Consider the following 26,381-nt stretch of genomic DNA (forward strand, 5'->3'; position numbering starts at 1 on the left):
GAAATATGCATCACAATGGCAAAATAAGATAGGCTCTGTCCAACAAGGTGATAGGTAAGAACTAAGTCCTCTGAGCCTTTAGTGAGCTCCCCGATTTGTTGTGTTGTACAAAGTACAGATTGTTCATTTTCACTGTTGTATAGAATTCTACTATGGCTGGGCAGTGGTGGCACACGCACCTTTAATCCCAGCACTCGGGAGGCAGAGCCAGGTGGATCTCTGTGAGTTCAAGGCCAGCCTGGTCTACAGAGCGAGATCCAGGAAAGGCACAAAGCTACACAGAGAAACCCTGTCTTGAAAAACAAACAAACAAAAAAAGGGATTTTACTATGTAAACAAATCAGAATTTATCCATTCTGCTACTGACAGAAATTAGGGTAGTTTCTGATTTTTAGCTATCAAAAGAAGTACAGTTATACACATTTTTGTGCAGGTCTCTCAGTGACCATTTCTGCATCACATTTCTGTTCATAATTGTTGGGTCATAGAGCATTGTTCAACTCTGAACCTGCCAAACATTCTCCAAAGTAAATGTTTCTGTTTATACTCAGCAGTCATGTGTATGGTTTCTTTATTTCTTTGGTCTAGATTCTTAACAGCACATGTTGTTTTCTGTTTTTGCTATTTTCGTCATTTTGATGGGGCATGAACCTATTTTGGGAGCTTCTCTCCATAGACTGCATGGCCTCCTGTGAAATGCATACTCGAGTCTTGCCTTTTTCTAACAGATGAATTCCTTACATACCAAGACTGAGTGTTAGAATTTTCAAATGTCTTTTTTTCAGCTATTTGAGAAAATGTAATGTAAGCATCAGTAAGACCAAGCCTAAACCCACAGAGCCTCAAACCCTTTCCATTCTTTTAAACAGTTTTTACATGGATGAAGAAAAACAGTCTACATTTAAATACTTAAAATATTAAACTTTCTAGAAAATTTATGAGGAAGCTGTTCTAAGTCACATCACTTTAGAGCAACAAGAGATAGACATTTCAGGCCCACTACTTAATAAAAATTTCACTGTTAAATAAAATTTGTAAGCTATTCACAATAAGATGTGCTTGTAAGAGGAAAAAGTCTAGTAATATGATTAGTAAAGAAAACTGTATCGAAACCTGGCTTCTGTTTTCAACTGTTCTAGCATTTGACAAACAAAGCAGTGTGATCAAGGCCTGCTCCAAGCAGTTCCACAGAAGCATGGAAGATTTGCATGGTCTTGCAAATGATGTTGTAAGGAATATTAGTTTTATTTCTTTTAATAATGATAAAAACTCTTAGAATTTCTTCAGGAGATGGCTATGAAAATGACAGGGACTCCAATCTGGGGAAAAAGTTGCCCTTTTGTGCAAATTTACCTACAAAAGTTGATCATCAATCACGTACTGAGTGCTGTTTTCATCAAGGAAGAGAAGAAATAAAACTAGAATACTAAAAGCATATTTCAAAAATGTTAGCAGTTATAGCCAGGCAAATAGTTATAAGTACGGCACTTACCACTTCAGGGAAGTATGGTAACATTTCACTGAACTTCAAGTTGTTGTAAAAGGGAAAACTTCAAGTTTCCCAAAGAAACTACAGGATGTTTGTAAAAAATAATAATAATAATAAATGTGTACACACACACACACACACACACACACACACAAAAGATAAAATATTTTAATTTGTCAAAAATCTCAAATTTCAGTTTTGGCAGAGATACAACAAAAATACATTCCAAACATCATGATACAATTCCTGTCACATTGGTTTTCTACACTCTGAAACAACACTGATGCGAGTTTGCTAGAACTCTTAGGAAGTTGGTCCTGTCAGCAGACAGGATATGACTGCCTCCCTACTCCAGAGGCAGCACCCCTTTCTTTCTGTCCTGGACTCAATAGCCCTACCCAAACCTGTTCTCACACAGTGAGGGTTTCTTGTGGCTCTTCCTATGTTCACTGTAGCACACTATTTCTCTTTTTAAACTCCATTTCATTCATTTACTTGACAGTTAATATTCTAGGTGTTCTTGAAAAGGGGAACTATTTAAGCAGGGATCCAAACATCTTAGCTTTCCTATTTGACTCAAGACTAAAAGTCAAATTAGATACACAAACTCATTCGAAGTATTTTAGGGAAAAAAAAAAGGTAACAACAATTCTCCTAGTCTTCAGATAGCTAAAGTAATAAGTAAGATCAGTGGACTACACAGCAGCCTATACAGATATTCCACAGCCCTTCAAACTGGATTCAAGATGTCACAACCATCTGTCCAAAAGTTTGCCCCACTCCCCAAGACCATTACACTGAATGATAACTGCCTGCTCTTGGCAGCTCAAATTGCTTATTTTCTCAGATCAGACATGAGAAGGAGCAAGTGGGAAGTTCTTCTTCAAAAAATAAGACTGCAAAATGTAATCTCCTAAGACATGTTGCAACAGCTCATTACTTGTAAAACACTCTGAACCCAGGAACGGGAAAAAAAACAAACAAAACAAAAAACAAAAGCGCCATTCCAGAGTGAAGGCACTGGCAGATCTCTTCACCTTTAAGTTCACAGTGCATCTGATACAACTTAATGCCAGGGTCTGGGCTGGGGAAAGAAACTACCAGAGAAGACAAAGACCTTCATGTTAATTTTGATCTCTGATTCAGTTAAGTTTCTCTTGTCAAACATGTACAGAATTAATCTAGGTGGCATTGCTTAAGGCTTCTGAACACAAGCTGATCACAGTCACAGATAAATGAGCATCTTAGTATACATCATCAGCACTTGAAATCTCAATCAGCAAGAGAATCCATACTGCATGCAGAGCCTTAACCAGGAACAACAGCGCAAAGAGACACAACTCTCCCTACACTCCCGAGAGTGTAAAATAGTGTAAGCATTAATTCACAGGAGTTACTTACTTTTCACTGAAACTGAAGCCCAGAGAAATGCAAACAAGAACAAGCATGGCTAACCACTAGAGAGCAGCAGAGAAGAGAAGAACAAGCAAGGCTGTAACAAGCTGACTCCCGCTTAAGCAGATGGAAACCTTCATGCAGTTTCTGAGCAGGGATTCCTGGAGCTGTACATAGATAACCATACACTTCTCGTGAGTAAATAAATTAACTTCACAATTCAGGGTGTTGCATATGCTCAGCTTCATGTCTGTGTCCCTGGCCTTTTGCCTTCATTTTATTTGAAGAAACAATCCTTAGAAATTTTATCAGAACATAAAACAGAATTATATTCAAGAATTAGAAAGAAACCAGTAAAAAGAAGAAATCCTTTGAGCGATTCAAAGTTTTGATTAACTAGTAAAAAAATGACTGCAGAAATGCAGAAATCCACAGCCAAGCACCAGGCCAAGCTCTGGGAGTTCAGTCAAAGAGAGGGAAAAAGGATTATACAAGCAGGTGTGTGTGTGTGTGTGTGTGTGTGTGTGTGTGTGTGTGTGTGTGTGTGTTTGTGTGTTTTCAAGATCACGATGGGGAAATCTACAGAGACAACTGAATCAAGCTCATAGGAACTCACAAACTTTAGACCAACAGTTGTGGAACCTGCATGGGACTGGACTAGACCCTCTGCATATGGCAGACAGTGTGTAGCTAGGTCTGTTTGAGGGGCCCCTGGCAGTGGGATCAGGATCTATCCCTGGTGCATGAGCTGGCTTTTTGGAGCCCATTCCCTATGGTGGGATGCCTTGCTCAGCCTCGATGCAGGGGGGAAGGGCTCAGTCCTGCCTCAACTGAATGTACCAAGCTTTCCTGACTCCCCATGGGAGGCCTTACCCTTTCCGAGGAGGGGTTGGGGGGGGACTGGGGGACAGTGAGAGGAGGGATGAGAGGGGGAATCTGTGGTTGGTATGTAAAATAAATAAAAAAATTTCTTAAATAAAAAAAACTATAAAAACGACTGCAGAATGGCTTGCCTTCTTTGGGAACTTAGTACATAATCTATTTCTATGGAGATATTTGTAGTTAAAGAAATTTATAAAACTAATATAATAAGGAGTGATGGAAATGGTCGTTCTAGGAAATAGTGATCCAACTGCCTTCTGCACATAGGAGACATTCTTCCCTCCTGCTCCTCACTGCCCTGCCTCATTCCATTCCCATTGAAAACTGATACCTAACTGCTTTCTTCTACCCTAGAAAGCATAAGCCCTTACTGTGTGAATTCACATGCAGAAGGGAAAAGGACATTTGCTTCCTTTTCTGGCACAGCAGTGTAGTTCATAATGATTAGGTTGATTAGTTTTATGGTTAGGTTGGTTAGTAATGGTTTATTTCAACTTAAGTCAGTAAAATAGTACCAATGGACTAGGCTTCTGATTGTTCCTGGCAATAAGCAAACAACACCAGGCCAAAGGTCCATCTTAATCTCCCCTACTCTTTTTGTCCTGTAATGTACACATAACCATGGTATTCATACGTATACCACAGCAGTTCTTTTTACATATTTTAAGCAGGATGAAACTCAAGACAAAAACCCAAGCCTTTTGTAGTTAAACCTAAATACTACTAAATTGGATGGACTATTCTGCCATTATTTTCACTGCCTTCAGACCTCTTATAAACAGTGTACTTAAGTAATGGGTTCTTTGTTAAGACAAACAGTGACCAGTCTCTTGTTTCCTACTGTGTGGAGAATTCACTTTGCAATGGTTTCTGAGATAGCCCACAGCAATAATGAAATGATTTCTTACAACTTACTGCCCATCTCCCACATACTTGTAAATCAGCACTCAGCTTACACAGATCCAGGCCCATACTGGAATGAGCAGGTTAGGAAACAACACAAAAGAGTAATGTGTCTTCACTGTGCTTATAGCGAAATCAGACTAACTTATTCCCAGGAGTTTTAAAGAACCATGACAGAGTCTTTTGGCAGTGACTATCGTTACTATTTAGCTCACTAGAATAGTGTGGCTTTCATCACAAGAGTCTCCAGAAAAATGGAAAGGGCAGCAACGTTTTAAAGAGACTACATGCCAATGTATGAAGGCAGATGCTCACTGTCCTGACTTGCAAGATCCTCTACTTAAGTTATTCTCTAACACATAATTCATAAGGTAAAGTAACAGAGAACTCAAACAACTAAAGAGAAACAGAGTTGGACCCTGGAAAACAACTGGTCCAAATGGTTGAATACTTCAAAAACCTCTATCTTATCTTTCTTTAAAGCAATATAAGAAAGAAGTGAATATAGGAAGATTTTATTTTTGCTTGTAGTAAAATATAAAAGTATATAAGTAGATATTTGTATATAACATGCAGAAAATTTCCAAGACTTCAAGTCTTTAAAAGAAATTATAATCAATTTTAAGAGTTTTAACTTCATGTACAGATACAAAATGCTACTTATATAATATGTAACTTATTAAAATTAACATATAAACTAGGCATTTTCTTTAACTACTAGCCATTTTTACTTTCTAATAATTTATTAGTATTTAATTTATAATTGGCTTTATTCAAGAATAAGTATTAATAATAATCTCATAATACTCAATCCTCAATATTTTCTCCACATAAGATTTTAATATGGATTCACAATGCATCTGATCTATTTTGGCAATAACTTATCATTTATGAGACTAGCAACTACATTATAGATAAAATGTAAGGTCTAAATGTAATCAGTATCATACATACACACAACAAACAAATGAACCAAAAAAAAAATCTGAAACCAAAAGACATTAAACTGAGAGTTAAGAAATCTAGGTTTTCACTTGAGTTTATGTTTCAGTGTTTCCACTGGAAAAAAAATGAAGAAAATGGGCTATAGATAGTCTTTAAAGTCCCAGATTTAACTTTCATGAGTCAACCGGTTAAAATCTCTGAATTGTCGTCTGCTGAGAGAATATTAAAAGGCAACCTTTTGTAATCAGAACAAGCACACTTTCCATATGAATACTCTTACTGTTGTCTATGGATCTAACCTGTTGAACTTTCTGAATGACAATTACATTCTATAGAGATTCAAGCAGTGCCCTTAATATCTTGCTGAATGTTAAATATATTCTGTGTCTCTCAGAAATGAGTTCTCTCAGTTCCCAAGTATCTTTAGATTTCATGAAGAATTTGGAGACAGATCCAAAGTAAGTATCGGTTTCACATTGTATTATTAAAAGAACAAGCAAATGTTGTGTTACTATTCTGCTACCCTCACTATTCTTTTAATTCCAGACGGATGTTTTAGTGCTGGATTTCGTGCTAGAATACTGACAGTTCCTACACAATATTTCTGTAAACACAAAGAAATGAAAAACAGCTTGTTTTTTAAAATCAATACTCATGACAGCAAATAGTACATCTGCATAGTAAAACACATGAATTTAACTACATACAAACATTTAAGTCCTGGTGATTCTTACCTGGGGTCTGCATTCTTTGAAGTTTCTGGGTGTTGCTAACATGATCTTTCCCACATGCCAGTCAGAAACTCGGAACACTTTGTGTACAGTACTCGCCTGTGCTTGCTCTCCAGTTCTCTCCCTTTTTGCTCTCACTCTGTGCCTCAGACAGTTTGGAATGCAGAAAAGCCAGAGCCAATGCCAGTCAAACTCAATCCACCCCCTTCCTTTCTTTTGCTGGAGAGCACTAAACAATAGCCACTCTTCCTTGCTCACTCACCACTGTGTCTCTTTCATTAGCACTGAGCGTTAGAAAAATATGTAGGAGAAGGAATGTGATTTACCCAGCTAGGTCAATTTTATTTTCTCTATTCCAAGGGTGAGAGGACAGGTTGTGCTTCTTTTTGTGTATTCTAAGAAGTAATTTTTAAAAATCTATTTCAAAAGCTAATTTCAGGTCTTTTGTTGAAATGTTGCTGTATTTAATCAACACAAACTTTTTAAAGTATAAAACAAATTTAAAGTCAAACAAATTTAACTTATCATGATGAAAATATATTTAGAAAAAAATGTATTTCTGTAAGGTCCTTTGTTTAGATCTCAAACTGGAATTTCATTTTAAAACAAAGAACAGTAACTGAAGCATAATTTTACACACTGAGAGATTCTACTAAACTACTTACTAGTTCCGATGAAATTATAGGTAATATCACTGTACTCACTCATCATTTGAGTCTGTTCTAAAATAAGACACTTCCAAGGTATGTTTCTACACTCCAAAAAAATGGAAGACAGGTTAACAATGTGATCTTCATTATTGGTGTGAGGACCTAACACATTATATTGCTGCTCAGTTGCTGAGGCTAGCATGTCAAGTAATCCATATAAACTACCTATTCCTTTAATCACTACTGCTATTCAAATATGATGAAAAGCATAACCAAGTATTATGCAGAAATATTCAAACTGAGGGTCTGCATATTAAGACTTAACACTCCGTAGATTTCTACCCTGCCCTGTACAAGACAAAATGAAATATTGACCCTTATACAATACAAAGTTACATCATTATAAATTACTGCTTTTTAGTTGAACTTAGAACACACAAAGCACAATGGAATTAATTATTCATAGCAATGCTTCAAATAAATAAACAGTAATTTCCACAATTCTATTTAAGAGAATTAAGGAAAGTGAGTGTAAGTCACAGAAGAGACCTCAGCTCAAAATGACAAACGAAATGGAAGTCAGAGTTGATGAGTTATGGAAGTGGCTTTCTGAAAGTCCTGCCTGCTGTGGGAGTGAGTTCCAAACTCTTCCCAAGTGGTCGGCAGTCCATTGATCAAAATCCTGCAACTAGTTCTCAAACTTTGTTACTAATACTAAGCAACATCAGTGTTATTTGTAAGAGTACAGTAATCTTTTCCCAAATGTTCATGCATATAATCTCAACTGTGATGGTTTCTTCTGAAATGTTTTTAAAACATTAGGCTCTGTTATCACTTATTAATCTTACAAAAGCTTTGAATGGTAGTGAGTTCAGTTCAATAATGGCACTGTCAGATATCTGAAGGAAAATTGTAAGACTACTTTACTGTATTCTGAAAAAAACATTTACTTTCTGCAGTTCTAATACTTGACAAGATCTTGAGGAAATCTGAGATCTCTTGTTGAGGAACACTTTTTTCTGAAATATAAATATAAATATGCTGTTCAGTATTTAATCCTCTTCAAAGGAGATGGCACATGCTTCAAGAACTGCCACAGTACAGCACTACCTTTAACATCATGCTATGCGCCCCAGCCTTGGAGCTTGTTGTTCCACAAGTTCTGTCTGCTTTCTTCTTTATCCTTCAAAATCCAGGTTCACAGTGAGTTCTTAGTATGGCATATCTTATCTTTCACAGTTAGGAGTTGATCATCCTTCTGTGTTCTGTCTCTTTTCCTGACCTGGCTCTATTCCTCATCACAGTCCTCACTACTGACTTTATCTATATCACGTAGGTTCTGATGTCTGATGTCTCTTTCCCAACCACAATGTGAGGTACGTTCTGAAAACGGAAAGATGAGAGGGACTTTCCTCTTGCTTTCCACCCATCTCCAGACTTTAGGAAAATATGCATGGCATCAGTAGGAGCTTAACAATTGATAGAGAGATAGGCAGAAGGATGAATATATTTCATTTATCATAACTTTAAAAAATATCTAGATGTAGTACACTTTAGAATAACTTTAAAACAGAGATGATAGCACATCCATTTCTTTTTTGGTTTTTTTGAGACAGGGTTTCTCTGTGCAGCTCCTAGAATTGACTATGTAGCCCAGGCTGGCCTTGAACTCACAGAGATCCGCCTGACTCTGCCTCCCAAGTGCTGGGATTAAAGGCACACACCACCACCGCCTGGCAGCACATCCATTTCTTATGTCACAGTCTAAGTGAAGTAGCCAACTGAAGGCAGCAGAATTAAGTATCAAGGAATGATAGTTAACTCAGCTAGGACCTACTCATATTGGGCAAAATCCTGGCCAGCAGAAGTTGTTCCCAGGAGTATTTTCACCTTATTTCACTGATATGAAGCCTACAGTCAACTGACTGCTATGCTTACTGCCTGGGTTAGGGAAACATAGCTTCTGAAAGGGAGACTTAAGAGTTCAACTAACATTTAATCCTCTGTTACAGCACTAGGGGGTTCTCAAATTGTTGGGAAGCATGAGTAAATGCTTCATTATGCAGTTATTAAAACGCTTCAAGGTGACTAACATCCATGGTAATGCAGAAAATCCCTCTGGTTAGGAACAGTCTCAGAGTTTTGATTATAATTCAGATGAGATCGGTTGCATTCAGTGAAGTATGGCCATAAACTTGAACACAATTCAGAACATCCCATTAGGCATTGACCCTGTTCACTTTGGATAGAAGAGGCCATTTAAGCCATTTTATTTATGTTATAATTATTAGGTTTGCACATATTACCCTGAATAGGTAATTGGGCAGGGTATTTTTGACCAATCCATTTTACACAGTCTAGGCTCAACATGATCCTTAGTAAATGCTTGTATTATACTTTATGAAAATCTAACTGAAAAATGTCAAATGATGGCTGCCACTATGATAGAGTATGTCCTAGGCATATGTTAAGCATTGATCACTACCTCCCAGTGCGGCCAAAACGAACAAACAAAACCAAAGCAATAACAATAAAAATATCATTAATAAATAATATTAAGTAATTAAGCACTAAGTGAGTGAATGGCTGAACGAGATGACTACAGAATCTTCCAGTTCTGGATTCTGTAACTTTATAATTCAAACAAAAGAAACATCATAAATCAGTTTCAATGTTCTCTTATTATAAACCAACATTCAACCCTCTTATTAAACATCTTAAAACTTATTACAGTTATATCTACCTAGTAAACATGGTTTGGCACAGGCAAAAGTTGACTCCTAGAGTCTCTATCTATGCAGGATTCCAAGGTTAGTATAATAAACTTTATCTTTGTTAGTAAAAAGCCAAGAGGATTTTTTCAAGTTATGAATTAATGAAATAATCCACTTTTGCAATTTTTTGAAGACTGTGGATAATATATTTCCTCTCATGACTGACAAAAGTAACAATTACCAAACTCTTTTGTTCTAGGTATAGAATTCAATGTGTTAGTCACTAAAACTCTGGTTACAAATGCATTGTTTAAAAAAAGAAAAGAAGAGAAAAAGAACACAACTTAGCTAGCTGCACATAATTTAAAACTTACAAATCAAATTTGTTCATTTTTAAACAAATGAACAGGCAAGCAATTCTTTAACACTTATCCTCTACTCTTCCAAGCAGAAACACATCTCAGTAGTAACCAGGCCGAGGGGAACACCGAACTGTGCAAACACTGACTCTTGCACTTACGCATGTTCCCTCTTTTGAACAGCAGATGGGTCATAAACACAGCTTCTAACCACAAACACAGCTTCTTTTAATGTTGTCCTACAGGGAAAGGCATTTTGCTAATGTGGTCTTCCTACTGAATTCTTCTAAGAGTCCACATTAGAAAAAGAAATCATTGTTTATAATTCTTATGACAAACACCAAAGTCACCCACGTATTCAGAAATGCCACTAAATTTTAGTTATTATTTCATCTGTATATAATGGAACCATAGCATCTTGTACGCACATGAATACAAACACACATACACACTCACACATACACATTCTACTCATTTCTACTCTGATGAAAAGGCCTTAGAAAGACCAGAATTTCCATTAAGTCTTATAGATAGCAATGTATTCACATGTTTTTAGGAAGGACACTTGACAAACAAATGATAATAGAGGTTTCTTTACACTTCTGGTTAAGAATTTGAAGCTGGGCGGTGGTGGCGCTCACTTTTAATCCCAATACTCGGGAAGTAGATAGAGGTAGGTAGATCTCTGTGAGTTCAAACCATTCTGGTTCTATAAAGTGAGTTCGAGGACAGTCAGGGCTCTTATGTAGAGAAACCCTGTCTCAAAAAGAAAAAGGGGAAAAAAGAATTTGAGAATTATCTTGCTCTTGCATTTAAGATGGCTGCATAAAATGCATTTCCTTACCTTGCCTGGCAATTGGCTGAAGGAAGTAGTAAAGGGAGAAGGCCCTGTCTGTTTGCTCTTGAACTCTGGCTATCATGAGAATAAAACAGTATTGCAAAGAAAATTAGGCAAAATATTAACTGGGATAGACACAAGGAAATCATTTTGTTTTATAACATTATTTCAGCAAGAATATCCTATAAGAATAAAAGTTTCATGGGAGAATTAAGTAATAAACAATAAACAACAAAAGGCATCTAAAAGCATTTTGGGGATAATGATAGATAATACTAAATACTATTTCTGAATATACTCACACAGCCAAGAGCATATTTATGATATTGACTCTCTTCATTTATTGTTAAAAGGGATTAGGGGCTGGAGAGATGGCTCAGCTGGTAAGTACCTGTTTTGCAAGCATGAGGAACCTGCATTTGATCCCCAGAACTCAGTGTTGGGAAAGTGGAAAGAGGCAGATCCCAGATTCTTGGGGGTATTAGGCATGTTTCAAGCAAGTGACTGTTTACAAAAACAAGATGGAGCCGGGCGGTGTTGGTGGCGCATGCCTTTAATCCCAGCACTCGGGAGGCAGAGGCAGGCGGATCTCTGTGAGTTCGAGGCCAGCCTGGGCTACCAAGTGAGTTCCAGGAAAGGTGCAAAGCTACACAGAGAAACCCTATCTCGAAAAACCAAAAAAAAAAAAAAAAAAAGATGGATAGATCCTAAGGAATGACCTATGAGGTTGTCCTCTAGACTCTGTATACATGTGCACATATGTGCACTTATGCATATGCAAACATGCACACACACAAAATAAAAAACCCAAATAAATTATATAGGATCCTAAGTTATTTCTGTAAAATATGACCTAAGAAAACTCATTTTCTTCAATGGCTTTAAAAACAAATACAAAATTGCCTGTTAGGGTTTGTTGACCTTCTTATTGAGCTATTTTACTATCACAACTTAAAACACTATTCTACTCTTTTCGTAAAACACAAAAAGCAGGTTACCTTCAGTACAAATGATGGTCATAGACATGTGGTCTCTATGTCTACAAAATCTATTTAGATAAAAGATGAAATCTTTTGCTACATTAAGTCTTTGGCATAGCATCTGAATACATAACATGTAAAACATATTCATACATTACATAGTTCTAATTATCAAGTAGTTCATTAAAGTTCTATTATTACAAGTAACTGAAGCAAACTAAACTTCAATAAAAATAAAAGATGTCATAAAATATTTTTAGTTGTGAGCCTAGCCTTTAATGGTTGAGCCATCTCTCTAGTCCCATAAAACATTTTTTAAAAAAGGTAAACTACCTAAAAGAAAATTCTAAAGCTAATTTCCTACAGAACTGAATTCTAAAATAAACAACCTAAGAAACAAGTCATCTACCCATTTTACAGATGAGGAAATGGAAACACAGTCAAGTTCCATGAGAGACATGTCCAATCTCAATGTGGTAGGTAATGCTAGAATGTATACTTCTGTTGGCTGAGTACTATTCCTGAGCCACTGTAGTACACTACCAAACTATTTCTCCACATTTCTATTTGACTGGCATTTGGGGTTTTGTTTTGCCTCTTCATAGCTTTCTGTACTTTCAAACTTTTCTGCATTAATTTTATATAAGCATTTGCAGATTTCACCAAATTTGATTTGTCAGCAAAAATTCTTTTCTTTAGTGTGATTATATTATGTAATATACATTAGAACCATTTACTGAGATTTCCACATACATGCATTTTTATATATTCCAATAATTAAAGAGATCTACATTACCCAAAATCTGAAAGACTGTTTTGAATGATATATGAGCAGATTCAGGACATTTGTCTTACTAGAGCCTAGAAGAGGGACTGTTTTAGATTTTGTTTTATTTTAAAAGCAGAATGCAATGCAATGAGTGAGGAAAGCTTTGGTCCCAAACTGTTCTTTTGGTTTTTTGTTTTTTTTTTTTTTTTTTGGTTTTTTTTCGAGACAGGGTTTCTCTGTGTAGCTTTGCGCCTCTCCTGGGACTCACTTGGTAGCCCAGGCTGGCCTCGAACTCACAGAGATCCACCTGGCTCTGCCTCCCGAGTGCTGGGATTAAAGGCGTGCGCCACCGCCGCCCGGCTGTTCTTTTGTTTTTTAAGACAGGGTTTCTCTGTGTAACCCTGGCTGTCCTTGATCTTATTCTATAGATCAAGCTGGCCTTGAACTCACAGATATCTGCCTGCCTATGCTTCCTGAGTGCTGGGATTAAAGGTGTGAGTCACCACCGCCTGTCCAACTTGCTCTTTATTTTAAAAACATACTTATATTGAGCAGGATAGTAGATTTAAGCCAACCACATCGTTTATAATAGTGGTTCTCAACCTATGGGTCATGACCCATTTGCAGGTCACATGTCAGATATTCTGCATATCAGATATTTACATTATGAATCATTATAGTAGTGAAATTACAGTCATGAAATAACAATGAAATAATTTTATGGTTGAGGGGGTCAGAATACATGAGGAACTGTATTAAAGGGCTGCAGCATTAGGAAGGTTGAGATCCTCTGTTTTATAAGAAACACATACATTATATTGGTTACATACATCTTTGTTTTGTAGATAGTTTGTTATTTTTTCTGGAAAAAAATACTATCCTTTAGTGGAAGACTTTTTTAAAAACATGGCCCTGGGGTTTTTTTTTTCTGTTTTAATTGAAAAAAATATTTTTTTCCACACACTATATTCTGATTATGGTCTCTTCCCCACCTTCCACCCCCAGATCCTTCCCACTTCCCTACCTACCCAAATCCACACCCTTTTTTCTTTCTCTTTTTAGAATACAAACAGTCATCTACAATTAACAAAAACAATAATAAATAAAATAAAAATAAACCATAATAGGACAAAATAAACCAACAGAAAAAAAAACCAAAAGGAAAAAAAATCACAACACAGACAGATGATGTATAAGCAAAAAAAAAAAATCTGTAAATGTAAGGTTTTTCTAAAATTTTATACACACACACACACACACACACACCCCCCAGACACAAAGCACTGTGAAACAAGCAAGCAAACAAACACCTCCAAAAATACCGCTGAGTTTGTTTTGTGTTGGCCATTAACTTCTGGGCATGGGTCCTAAGTTTGGTTACTTAAGTACCCAGTGACGCTTTGTTGGAGAAAAGTATTTTTTTCCTTTGGGAGTGGTTATTTATCAACTGGAGGTAGTTTCTAGGTCAGAGATGGGAGCCTGTATCTTCTCCCCCTCAGCACTGGGATTCCATGTGGCTTAGACCTGTGCAGGCCCTATGCTTGCTGCCACAGTTTTGTGAGCTCTTATGTGCATGAGTTGTTGCATCTAGAAAAGCTTGTTTCCTTGGTGTTTTCCATCCCCACTGGCTCTTACAATCTTTTTGCCTCCTCTTCTACAGAGTTCCACAAGCCCTGAGGAGAGGGATTTAAGGGAGAAATTCCATTTAGGATTGAATGTTCGAAGGTCTCTCTCACTGAATACTGTTCAGTTGCAGGTCTCTGTATTTGTTCCCATCTACTGCATGAGGAGGCATCTTTGATGACTGCTGAGTAAAGCACTGACTTGTGAGTACGGCAGATCGTTGTAAAGAGTCATTTTATTGCTATGTTCCTTTAGCAGAACAGTAGTATATGGCTTTCCCCTAGGTCCAGGGCCTATCTAATCTCAGGCTCTTGGCCTCCCAGGCAGTATTAGATATGGCTTCCATCTCAAGAAGAGGGCCTTAATTCCAATCAAGATAGTGTTTGGTTACTCCCACAACTTTGGTGCCACTATTATACCAGTGTATCTTGCAGGCAGGTGACCACTGTAGATCACAGGTTTTGTAGCTGGGTTGGTGTTTACCTTTCTCCTCTGGCAGTGTACAAAGTACCTTCCTTTCCTGGTTATTTTTTAGTAGAAAATCCAACCCATCTTTGTGAGTTGCATCTTACTGATGGAGCAGGTGGGTACTTGCCATTTTAGGCAGAGGATATTCTTATCCATGGCACACCTGGTACATCTGTGGCTTATGGACAATGGCCTCATGGGTTCCTGCAGTTGTGCCCTGCAGCTGAAGAGTATAGCTGTGAATTTGGCCCCATTAAGTATCATGCACTGTGTGGGCTTTGGTGAAGTCTTAAGTTGTAGACTGACACACACTGCTGTTGTTGCCCTAGATTTAGTAAAATGCTATATGCAGGTGGACCCCAAACATCTAGGGGCATACTGAAAGAATTCTTATTTACACTGAAAGAGGATGGTGTTTGGTGGTTTGGTCAACTTTGATTGGCTACTCCATGTAAGAGCTCTGCAAGTTTGGCTTTTGAAGCATGCAGCTCTCAAAATATGTAGAGAAGAAAGCTAAAATTGTGTTCTATGAGGGTGCTGCTCCTCTATGGATGAGACAATACTATATATTAAGATGAAGTCTGACTGCATTGAACATAGCGTTGAAGCATTATATTAAGTTTCTGTCTCCTAAGACAGTAGGGTCTGTACAGAAGCAGAGCAACCATTTGTAATGTTGGAGCAGGTTTCACAGCCGAATCTTCTGGTTAACTCTTTCTCACTTTGCTGATTCTGTGACATCTGTGCTAAGCAGAGAATGGTTGCCCTGCTTCTTGGGGCCTCCAGAGATTTGGCTCCTTTGTAGAGGGGCTCTTTGCTAGTATCATGACTGATATTCTGACTCTGTGAAGGTCTTTCTTGGGTTCCTTTGCTCTCCTCCATCTAGAGGCCAGAAGCTTTGAAGAAGCAGCTTGGGTAACTCAGCAGATACATCAAAGCAAAAACAGACTCAATCTGCTTATTGATCAGTTTGGTGAAAGTGTAAAAGAATCTTTATATATTTGACAGTAGGAAACTGTTGGTTTCTGATATAATTACTCAAGTGCCCTTGCTTACTACTCAGACTTACTGCTGAAATAAACCATCCACTAAAAAAAGATCTAACCCCAAAGGAAATTTAAATTCTTATATGGGAGAAAATTAATCTGTGATAGGTACTTTTAACCTTTTACTCCTGAATTATCAGTATAACAAAAGTAATAAGACCTTTTTCTTTAATTATTCAATTATAAGAGGGAAATTCTATTTCTGTTTATGATACCACCCATATTATATTTTCACTTCAAATACTACATACTGCCCCTCTACTGAAAGACTAGTTTTGAAAGTTCCTATAGTATATGATATATGCATTTTTTTTCAACCCATCTTCAGCAATTACTATCAACAAAATAAATATGTCCCTCCAAATAAGTCAACTTATCATGGCTTATGCTTTTTCTTTTTAAATTTTTTTAAAACAATATATTTAATCTATTAGTCTTAAATGTTATATTGACAAAAATTAGGCAACATAATTTGGGAAAATGGCATCATGTAAAGAAAGTTTAAATTTTAAATTTATTAAAATAACGTATTTTAAAATTATTTTAATTGTTATTAAAATAACGTATTTTAAAATTTTACTCTCTTTTTTTCTTTCTTTTCCTTTCAAGACAGTATGTCATGTAGCCCAGGCTGTCTTGAACTTCCTATGTAGCTGAGGCCGGCATTGAACTCCTAACCTTCCTACTTTTACCCCTTAAGTACTAGGATTATATGTATGCAACACAACATTCAGTCAGGTTTTTTTCCTTCCCCCAGCCCCTGTCTTTCTGGCAAAACATTGTTGAAGTGAGAAACAAAATCGTGATAATAATGTCTATTATTATAAATATTTGCAAATATGAAAAATAATATTCAAGAGGCTAAAACCTCCCTCTAAATCTTATACCTATCATAAAATTGTTATCAAAAGATACACAAAATATATAAATTAGACATTATCTCCACAGAGGCAATAACAGTGGTATAAAAAAGAGCATAGGATTATGAGATGAGTCACATAATCGATTCATAATCAATTTCAAAACAGTGAAGCCATAAAGAAACAAGTGGAGCTCAGTAACACCAATACCACACCAAAGCCTGATCTACTGCTGCTTTCAAGTCAAGATTTTTTGTCCACAGGAAATGATAACATTTTTCTTCTGGCAATAAAATAGTGTGTTTAGATTTATCATAGGTGAATAAGACAAAAAAAATAACCACTACTAATGAAGATTTGTTTTTGGTTGAGAATAGAAATAATTCCAAGAAAATATAAAGTATTTGGGTTTTCATGTATTTGAGAATAATGACTAAGTGTACATATTCTTCAACAGTAGTTACTACCAAACCATAAACATGCCCCTTGGTTAAAGCAAACTCAGCATATGGCTTGTGTTTTAAAACTAATATATTTACTCTAGTGGTCATCTTATTTTATTTTATATGTATAGGTATTTTGATGCAAGTATGTCTGTGTACCACTTCCCTGTCTGGTAGCCAGGGAGGCCAGGAAGGGGCATCAGATTCCTTGGAACTGTAGTTACAGACAGTTGTGAGCTACTACTATAGCTGCCGGGAATTGAACACAGGTCCTCTGGAAGAGCAGCCAGTGCTCTTGACTGCTGAGCCATCTTTCTAGCTCCTCTACTGGTATTAAAATGTCATGCTGAGAGAAAGCAAACAAACAAACAAAAAAAAAAAAAAAGGAAAAGTAGCTTCATCTCAGAAAATTTAAATACTTACATGGTACTGATCAAAGACAAGAACACAGAAAAGCCAGGTGGTGGTGGCTCACGCCTTTAATCCCAGCACTTGGGAGGCAGAGGCAGGTGGATCTCTATGAGTTTAAGGCCAGCCTTGTCTGCAGAGCGAGATCCAGGACAGGCACCAAAACTACACAGAAAAACCCTGTCTCAAAAAAAAAAAGAAGAAGAAGGAGGAGGAGGAGGAGGAGGAGGAGGAGGAGGAGGAGGAGGAGGAGAAGGAGAAGGAGAAGGAGAAAAGGAGAAGAAGAAGAAGAAGAAGAAGAAGAAGAAGAAGAAGAAGAAGAAGAAGAAGAAGAAGAAGAAGAAGAAGAAGAAGAACAACAACAACAACAACAACAACAACAACAACAACAACAACAACAACAACACAGAGGAAAAGAGATTTATAGGCTCCTAGGGAAGCGTTCACTGGAATCTGAGGACAGTCATAGAGACACTATCACAGCTCTTAGAAGGCTGCCCAGAGAACACAAACAGGGACTAAAGACACCTCTTTCCTCTCCATATTAAGGAAGAAATAAGATGGCTCCCTCTCACTGGCAAGAGAAGTGTGCTAAAATTATATTGATAATATATTATTCCCCTCAGAGAAGTTCTAGACCTGAGTTAATAGTTTTATTATTAATGGACTATGCTTTATGCTCTTGGTGCATAATTATCACAAAACATTCAAACTTTCGTAAGGGTTTTATTATATAGGCTTTTAGTTTTACAGCATATTCACACAAGTAAAATGAAATTTAAAAAATATTAATTCAAAACTATTGGAAATAGATCGTATTCAATATTTAACTAAACTCAGTCCGTACTTGAGTACTCCTAATCGTAAACATGCCCTTTGTGTGGATATTCTCTTAATGACTTTTGAGTTTTATCTCTAGTAAACAGAAACTCTTCATCACAGTTTTTCCTGTGGCAAACAATAGCAACCAAAACCTATATACAGCCTTTTTCTATATTCTTTTTTTTTTTTGGTTTTTTGAGACAGGGTTTCTCTGTGTAGCTTTGCGCCTTTCCTGGGACTCACTTGGTAGCCCAGGCTGGCCTCGAACTCATAGAGATCCATCTGGCTCTGCCTCCCGAGTGCTGGGATTAAAGACATGCGCCACCACTGCCTGGCTATCTATATTCTTAATAGAGGACTATACATTTTCCCCACTATAGAACACAAAACAGAAAATGACTTGTGAACTTACGTTTGTAAGATATGCAAACACTAAACACTGAAGACACTATGCTGGAGAGGATGTGGAGCTAGGGGAACTCTCCTCCACTGCTGGTGGGAATGCAAGCTTGTACAACCACTTTGGAAATCAATATGGTGCTTTCTTAGAAAATTGGGAATCAATCTCCCCCAAGATCCAGCTATACCACTCTTGGGCATATACCCAAGAAATGCTCAATCATACCACAAGATGAGCACTTGATCAGCTATGTTCATATCAACATTGTTTGTAATAGCCAAAACCTGGAAACAACCTAGATGCCCTTCAACTGAAGAATGGATAAACAAATTGTGGCACATATACACAATGGAATACTACTCAGCAGAGAAAAACAATGACATCATGAGGTTTGCAGGCAAATGGATGGATCTAGAAAAAAATCATCCTGAGTGAGGTAACCCAGACTCAGAAAGACAAATATGGTATGTACTCACTCATAGGAGGATACTAGAGGTGGAACAAGGATGAATGGACTGCTACTCACATCACCAGGGAGGCTACCTGGAAAACAGGACCCCAAGACAGACACAAGGATTGCCCAATGACGGAGAAATGGCTGAGATCTACATGAAAAACCTGGACATGAGTGGGAGTAATGAAGGTCGAGGGAAAGAGAGCCTGTGGGAGCGGGAGATCCCAGCTGGATCAAGAACAGAGAGGAAGAACAAGGAATAGGAGACCATGGTAAATGAAGACCACATGAGAAAAGGAAGAAACAAAGTGCTAGAGAGGCCCACAGAAATCCACAAAGATACCCCTACAATAGACTGCTGGCAATGGTCGAGAGACAGCCTGAACTGACCTACTCCGGTGATGGGATGGCCAAACACCCTAATAGTCGTGCCAGAAACCCCATCCAAGGACTGAGAAATCTAGATGCAGAGATCCATGGCTAGGTCCCAGGTGGAGCTCCAGGAGTCCAATTAGCGAGAAAGAGGAGGGTTTATATGAGCGAGAATTGTTGAAACCAAGGTTGGATAAAGCACAGGGACAAATAGCCAAACGAATAGAAACACAGGAACTATGAACCAATGGATGAGGGGCCCCCAACTGGATCAGGCCCTCTGAATAGGTGAGACAGTTGATTGGCTTGATCTGTTTGGGAGGCATCTAGGCAGTGGTACCAGGTCCTGTGCTCATTGCATGAGTTGGCTGTTTGAAACCTCGGGCTTATGCAGGGATGCTTGGCTCAGTCTGGGAGGAGGGGACTGGACCTGCCTGAACTGAGTCTACCAGGTTGATCTCAGTCCTTGGGGGAGTCTTTGCCTTGGAGTAGGTGGGAATGGAGGGTTGGCTGGGGGGAAGGGGAGAGTGGCAGGAGGGGGGAGAACAAGGGAATCCGTGGCTGATATGTAGAACTGAATGGTATTGTAAAATAAAATAAAAGGAAAAAAAAAGATATGCAAACACTGAAAATGTCACAGGGATGAAGAACAACAGAGAACTCTGATACTTTAAAAAATGTATGTGCATGCGTGTGTGTGTGTGTGTGTGTGTGTGTGTGTGTGTGTGTGTGTCTACACCTTGTTCAAGCTTTTTCTCAAAAATCATTTGATTAGATAAGCTTAGAATACTAAATGTGGTATAAGTTAATAGAGAGGAAGCTAAGTGATGTGTTCTTGAGCCTAAATTTTGCACTTGGAATATGTATCGAAGATTATGGAAGCTCCTGACTGAATCTTATTCACAAGAGCATTGCATTTGTTCTCTTACTTGAGTGGTTTATGATGCCATCATTTTCCTATCAAAGCATATATGATCATAATATAGAGTATGTGGTGTCTTATTTTTAGTATTCTGCGGATAAAACAAAAGACCAAGTAGTACTAGTCTTGGGTAAAGAAGAGCTCCTTTTGACAAAATTTGAGTTTTTCACATTTTTTTGCTGTAATGTCCTGTACTCTATAATTAACACAAGTATTGCCTAGTATAAGCAACAGTTCTACAAATGGAGGCAAAGGAAGACTTCAGAGACTCTGATGATAATAGCTTGTGAGTACTAGAGAATGAAACAATCTAGAAAGGTATTTACAGTAAATACACCTTTTTGTGGAAAACACCATTATGTTAAAAGTGCCATGAATGGTAAAAGTTGCTCATTTTCCTTTTTTATCTTTTTATAACTTTTTCTCTAATTCTCCCTCTCTCCTTCTCCTCATTCCTACAAGACATATATTCTTAGTATTCCTCTTAATTTGTTAATATTCAGTAAAACCAAGGCAGTATTGTCCAATATCCTAAATGGCACAGCTGGTATTTGAACCTAGTAATTTGTTCCTAAGGTCAATTCTACTCACCATACTCTTCCACATACTTAGAAGTAATAGTTAAAAGTGCCAAGAGTTCTGAGACTGGAGAGACAGCACACTGGTTAGAACGTTTGCTGCCTTTCCAGAGAATCCCAGGTTTGGTTCCCAGTACTTACAGTAGAGTGGCTCATAGCCACTAGTAACGTTACTAGTGGGGAACTGATACACCCTTCTGGTCTCTACTGGCCTCTATGGCTGCATGCATACACACACACTTTGGTAAACTATTTTAGGCAATTTTGGACTATGGGGGTGGGCTGGGGAAGCACTCAAGGGGAAGTGAGTGCCAACCTGCACTGGTACTTAGGTAGTTTTGCTCAACTTATCCAAATCATGTAGTTCCTTTTTCCTTTTAGAAAAGATCCTGAGTCCTGATGGGTCTAGGTCAAGTCTCTACAATAAACCTCAAACTGCATTATAAACAACTCCACCCCTGTCTTTCTACCTTCATCACACAACAGACTGTTGAGTTATTACTGTATTTTAGAGGAGAAAAATTTGTCCAACTATGCAAATAAAAATGGAAAGGACAATCTCATGAGATACAGAAATAGAATGCTTTCTTTCTTTTCTTTTTCTTTTTTTTTTTTTAAGACAGGGTTTCTCTGTGTAGTTTTTGGTGCCTGTCCTGGATCTTGCTCTGTAGATCAGGATGGCCTCAAACTCACAGAAATCCACAGAGTACTCTACCTCCTGAGTGTGGGATTAAAGGCATGTGCCACCACCGCCCGGCTCTAGAATGCTTTCTAAGAGGTCAAAAATGGGTTTAGTGCATTTCTTTCATGCAACAGTCACCCACTTAACTTGAGCTAGCTACCTCAGAACAACCTGGTGGCTGTTGTGGTGATAGCTGAGTGCATAAATCACAGGCTTGTTATCTACAAGGTTCTCATCTAGTAACTAAGATACATACCAACAACTTACTGGGAACATGAGGGCATACATCCAAATATTAGCACAGTTTAGCATAGGTAAATCCGCATTCTGGAGAATGCTGATTGGCAGAAGGAAGGGAAAGACTGCCAAGAGATGATAGCTAATTCAGGCCTTAGGAGAGAGCACATTTGCACAAAGGAAGGTCAAGGTGGAAGAGCAGAGCAAGATATTGCAGGTTGATGACCAATGTGAGCAAATACCAATGTGTCTGAGGCTGTCTGGGAAACCTGAAGCAATCCAGTCAGGACAGAGCCTGAGGTAGCTGCACAAGGAAGGAAAGATGACATTACAAAGCTAAGTCTAGGCTTAAAGACCTTCAGTGCCAAAGAAATCTTAACTTTATAGTACAGAAAATGGAAATATAATAAAGGGGTTTGAAGAAAGAAATAAGATTCAATTAGTACTCTAAGGAAATGCCAAATGAGCTACACAGAAGTATGAAATGGAAGAAACTGAGGTAGAAACAAATACAGTGGTCATATTAACAGAAACAGCTATCACATGAGAACTGGTTATGGAGACAGGAAGGAATGAAGAGGGAAGCTACACAGAGGTAACAGTTTTGGTTTTGACCATGCTGGTACAGATGTTCACATGACTAACTGGGAACACATGTCTGAATTAAAAGGAAAAGCAGAAACCAGAAACAGACATTTAGAAGCTATCCATACAGAGATGATTGCTTGAAAACAAGAAAATAGGTGAAATGAACTAGATAGAAAAGACAAAGCAAGTAAAGCAGGCTGAGCATATGAATTTATTTATTTATTTGTTCATTCATTATCTATGTATCTATGTATCTATGTACCTACCTACCTATCTATCTACCTTTCTTTCTCTTTCTCTCTCTCTCTCTCTCTCTCTCTCTCTCTCTCTCTCTCTCTCTCTCTCTCTCTCTCTCTCTCTCTCTCTCTCTCTCTTTCTTTCTTTCAGGACAAGGTCTCAATCTGGTTGTCCTGGAACTTACAATATAGACCAGGCTGGCCTTGAACTCAGAGACCTGCACATCTCTGCTTCCCAAGTGCTGAGATTAAAGGGCACACACTACTACGCCTGGCTCTTATGCTGCATTTTTAAAAGAGGGAAATGGGAGCTAAAGTCTTAGGGAATTATTTTGACAGGCTTATTGATAACAGGCAGTGGGATTCACACTCCTTAAAAAAAAAAAAAAAAAAAAAAAAAAAACCTAGCTGTTTTGCAGGGCTATGGTGGTACACACAGGCAGATCTTGAGTTCAAGGCCAATCTGGTCTCCAAAATGAGTTCCAGGACAGCCAGGGCTACATGGAGAAACCCTGTCTTGAAAAAACCAAAATCCAAAAGAACAAAAAACAAAACCTAGCTGTTTCTTTTCTTGAGTCATTCATTTATACAGCTTTGTTTTATTTATTTGTTTTATTTATCTACAGTAAGAAAAGAAACTAGATCTTCCTGAATAAGGCTAAAAACTTCTTGACATCTTTAGATTAGATTACTATAATCTAATAGATTAGAAAAATATCCTCTGTTCATGCTTCAGGAATGCTGTAAAGGATATTTTCTTCTTCTTGCCCATTTGTTAGATAAAACTTAGCTGGACTAATGCTGCAAGGCAAGTTTTCTGTGACTCATAAACGCTGTGCCTGAGATTTAACCTATCACTTTAATTGTTTACATTTCTAGCAAGAAATTCCAACATCAAAAGCTACAAGTCTATAGACTTACTACAAGCTTTTCTGACATGAGAAGACCTGAGAATACTTTTTTGTTACCTTAGTGTTTATTATGTTTCTTGTAGTATAGGGTAATCAAATTTTATAAGAAAGTTTATGTCGTTTTATCAGTTTCCCAAGTATTAATAGCCATGAGCCTAGTGAGTAATATTAGACTACCAAAACAACTGTTTTAAATGTAAATTTCCACTTTAAAGATTTATTTATGGGGCTAGAGAGATGGCTCAGAGGTTAAGAGTACTGGCTGCTCTTCCAGAGGTCCTGAGTTCAACTCTCAGCAACCACATGGTGGCTTACAATCATCTATAGTGAGATCTGGTCCCCTCTTCTGGCATTCACCAAACATGCAGGCAGAATACTGTGTACATAATAAATAAATAAATCTTTTTTTTTTTTTTTTTTTTTTTTTTTGGTTTTTCGAGACAGGGTTTCTCTGTGTAGCTTTGCGCCTTTCCTGGAACTCACTTGGTAGCCCAGGCTGGCCTCGAACTCACAAAGATCCGCCTGTCTCTGCCTCCCGAGTGCTGGGATTAAAGGCGTGCGCCACCACCGCCCGGCTTAAATAAATAAATCTTAAAAAGATTTGAGTATATGTGTGAGCTTGCATGTGTTTATATGTGCCACATGTGTACCTTCTCAAAAAGTAATTTGGTGTTAATGGGCTGTCATGCTTGCTTCCTGCTATCCTCCCAGCAAATGTACTTCTCTGTTTGTCATGGGTATATTAGCAGCTCATTCTTGTTCTAATTTGCATTTATTTGTATATACGGATTAAAGTGGTATTTTATTCTTTGTTGTGAGCAGTATAAAAACTTACATTGTAAATATATGCATATAATTAAGAGCTCACTGGTTCTATATAGCTTGCTAAAACTATAATCTACACACCTACCTTTTTTAACAACTTAAAAATGTTTTTGAATTATATGTGTGTGTGTGTGTGTGTGTGTGTGTGTGTGTGTGTGTGTGTGTGTGTGTGTGTTTTCAAAGGATGACATGTGGGAATCAATGTAGTCCGGCATGTTGGCAGGCACTTTTACCTGATGAGCAATCTCACCAGCCCTCTAACCAAATTTTCTTCTTGAAGTAGCTTCTTCTTCTTGAAGAAGCTACTTTTATTCCTATATCAATATTTAAAATTTGCCCTTTTTGACATTTCTAGCCTTCTTCTATAAAGGGAGAATTTCACCCTCTGCTTCTCCAATACCACTCCACTTACTACATTCACACCTTATTCACTTTGCTGTATGGTTACATAGTAATTATGGCAAGAATAAACAATATTACAACTATGTGTATTACCCAGACTTCAGCCACATAGTAAGTCCTATGTGTAACATAACTAAGTGGTTAAGAGAATAGATCTCCAAGGTAAAGTTCCTGGGTTCACATCTTATCTCTGTCATTATCTTTTACTAGCACTACCACTCCTATCTCTAAAAAAAATATTTTTTTAATGACAGGATATTGATGTGTAGCCTAATTGGCCATGAACACATAGTGATCATTCTATCTGAGTTTCTTCAGTGCTAGAGTTACAGGAATTAACATCATGCATAGCAAAACTTTTATTTTTTTATTTGCTTTAAAAAAAAAAAAAAGACATAATGTAATGTAGTCAATGCTGACCATGAACTGCTGATCCTCCTTTTCCTACCTCCTGAGTGTTGGGATGACAAGCATGTGTTCCAAACCCAGTTTTATGTGATGCTAGAGACTGAACTCAGTGCTTTCTGCATGCTAGACAAGCAATCTATCAACTGAGCTACAATCCCTAGTTTAAATATTTTACTCTTCGTTGACACATTTGTATATACTTATGAGGTACACAATTATGTTTAGTTCACATACACTGATAGTAAAAATGGTGCTGGTTGGTGGCACTGATTACTGGCGGAAAAGTCACAGCCACAGCAGAACCCAGTGTTAGTTTTTAGGGCTTTAGTAGGAGGGAAAGTGGGTCGGGGGGAGGGGACCAGGCCTGGTGAGAGAGAAAGATGGGGGAGGGAGCAGACAGAGCAGAGGGCAGAGAAGAAAACAGGGAGAGAGTGAGGGTCCGCACCCAGCTTTTTAAGGTGGGTAAGTAGTAGCATGTGCCTGCTGATGATGTAAGATGCAAGAACCCAAGCTGAACATGTGCCGGAATGAGGGCAGGATCCTAACATACACACCAACTAATGATTACCTCACGATACTCAGAATACCCATCACCCTAATGTTTTATCTTTTTTTTTTTTTTCCTTCTGGAGCTGAGGACCAAACCCAGGGCCTTGCACTTGCTAGGCAAGCGCTCTACCACTGAGCTAAATCCCCAAACCATTTTATCGTTTCTTTATGGTGAAAATATTCAAAATCCTCTTTTGACTATGTGGAGATAAACAATGTATTTTATATAACTTTGCTCTGCTGTGTTACAAAACCTAGTAACTTACTTTTCTCCTCTAACCAACTGTCCTCATATCCCTTCTAAGCTTCAATCCCATCCCAACCCCAAGGTAACTAATATTCTACTCATAATTTTTATGCAATTAGTTTTTTAAGAGTCTAATTATGAGTGAGACTGTGCAGAGGGTATTTATCCCTTTGTATCTGAAGTATTTACCTATTGTCTTATAGGTACATCCATGTTGATTCAATTGACAGCGTTTCATATTTTTA

General features: G+C 37.8%; 1 protein-coding gene across 6 annotated transcripts in view; it reads right to left on the minus strand.

Moving 5' to 3' along the window:
- Rasal2 (RAS protein activator like 2) overlaps window positions 1-26,381 on the minus strand; it is a 301,544-nt gene that overhangs the window by 122,323 nt on the left and 152,840 nt on the right. Inside the window, exon 1 of one of the 6 annotated variants that reach the window (XM_042258370.2) lies at window positions 6,349-6,854. The exons of the other annotated variants lie outside the window; for them this stretch is intronic. Within the exon in view, the coding sequence (XP_042114304.1) occupies window positions 6,349-6,361 (13 nt within the window). The 5' untranslated portion in view covers window positions 6,362-6,854. Of the gene's footprint in view, window positions 1-6,348; window positions 6,855-26,381 lie in introns of those variants that run through there. 6 annotated transcript variants of the gene reach the window in all.

Source organism: Peromyscus maniculatus, chromosome 11 (assembly GCF_049852395.1).
Source record: "Peromyscus maniculatus bairdii isolate BWxNUB_F1_BW_parent chromosome 11, HU_Pman_BW_mat_3.1, whole genome shotgun sequence".
In the NCBI taxonomy this organism is placed as follows: Eukaryota; Metazoa; Chordata; class Mammalia; order Rodentia; family Cricetidae; genus Peromyscus; species Peromyscus maniculatus.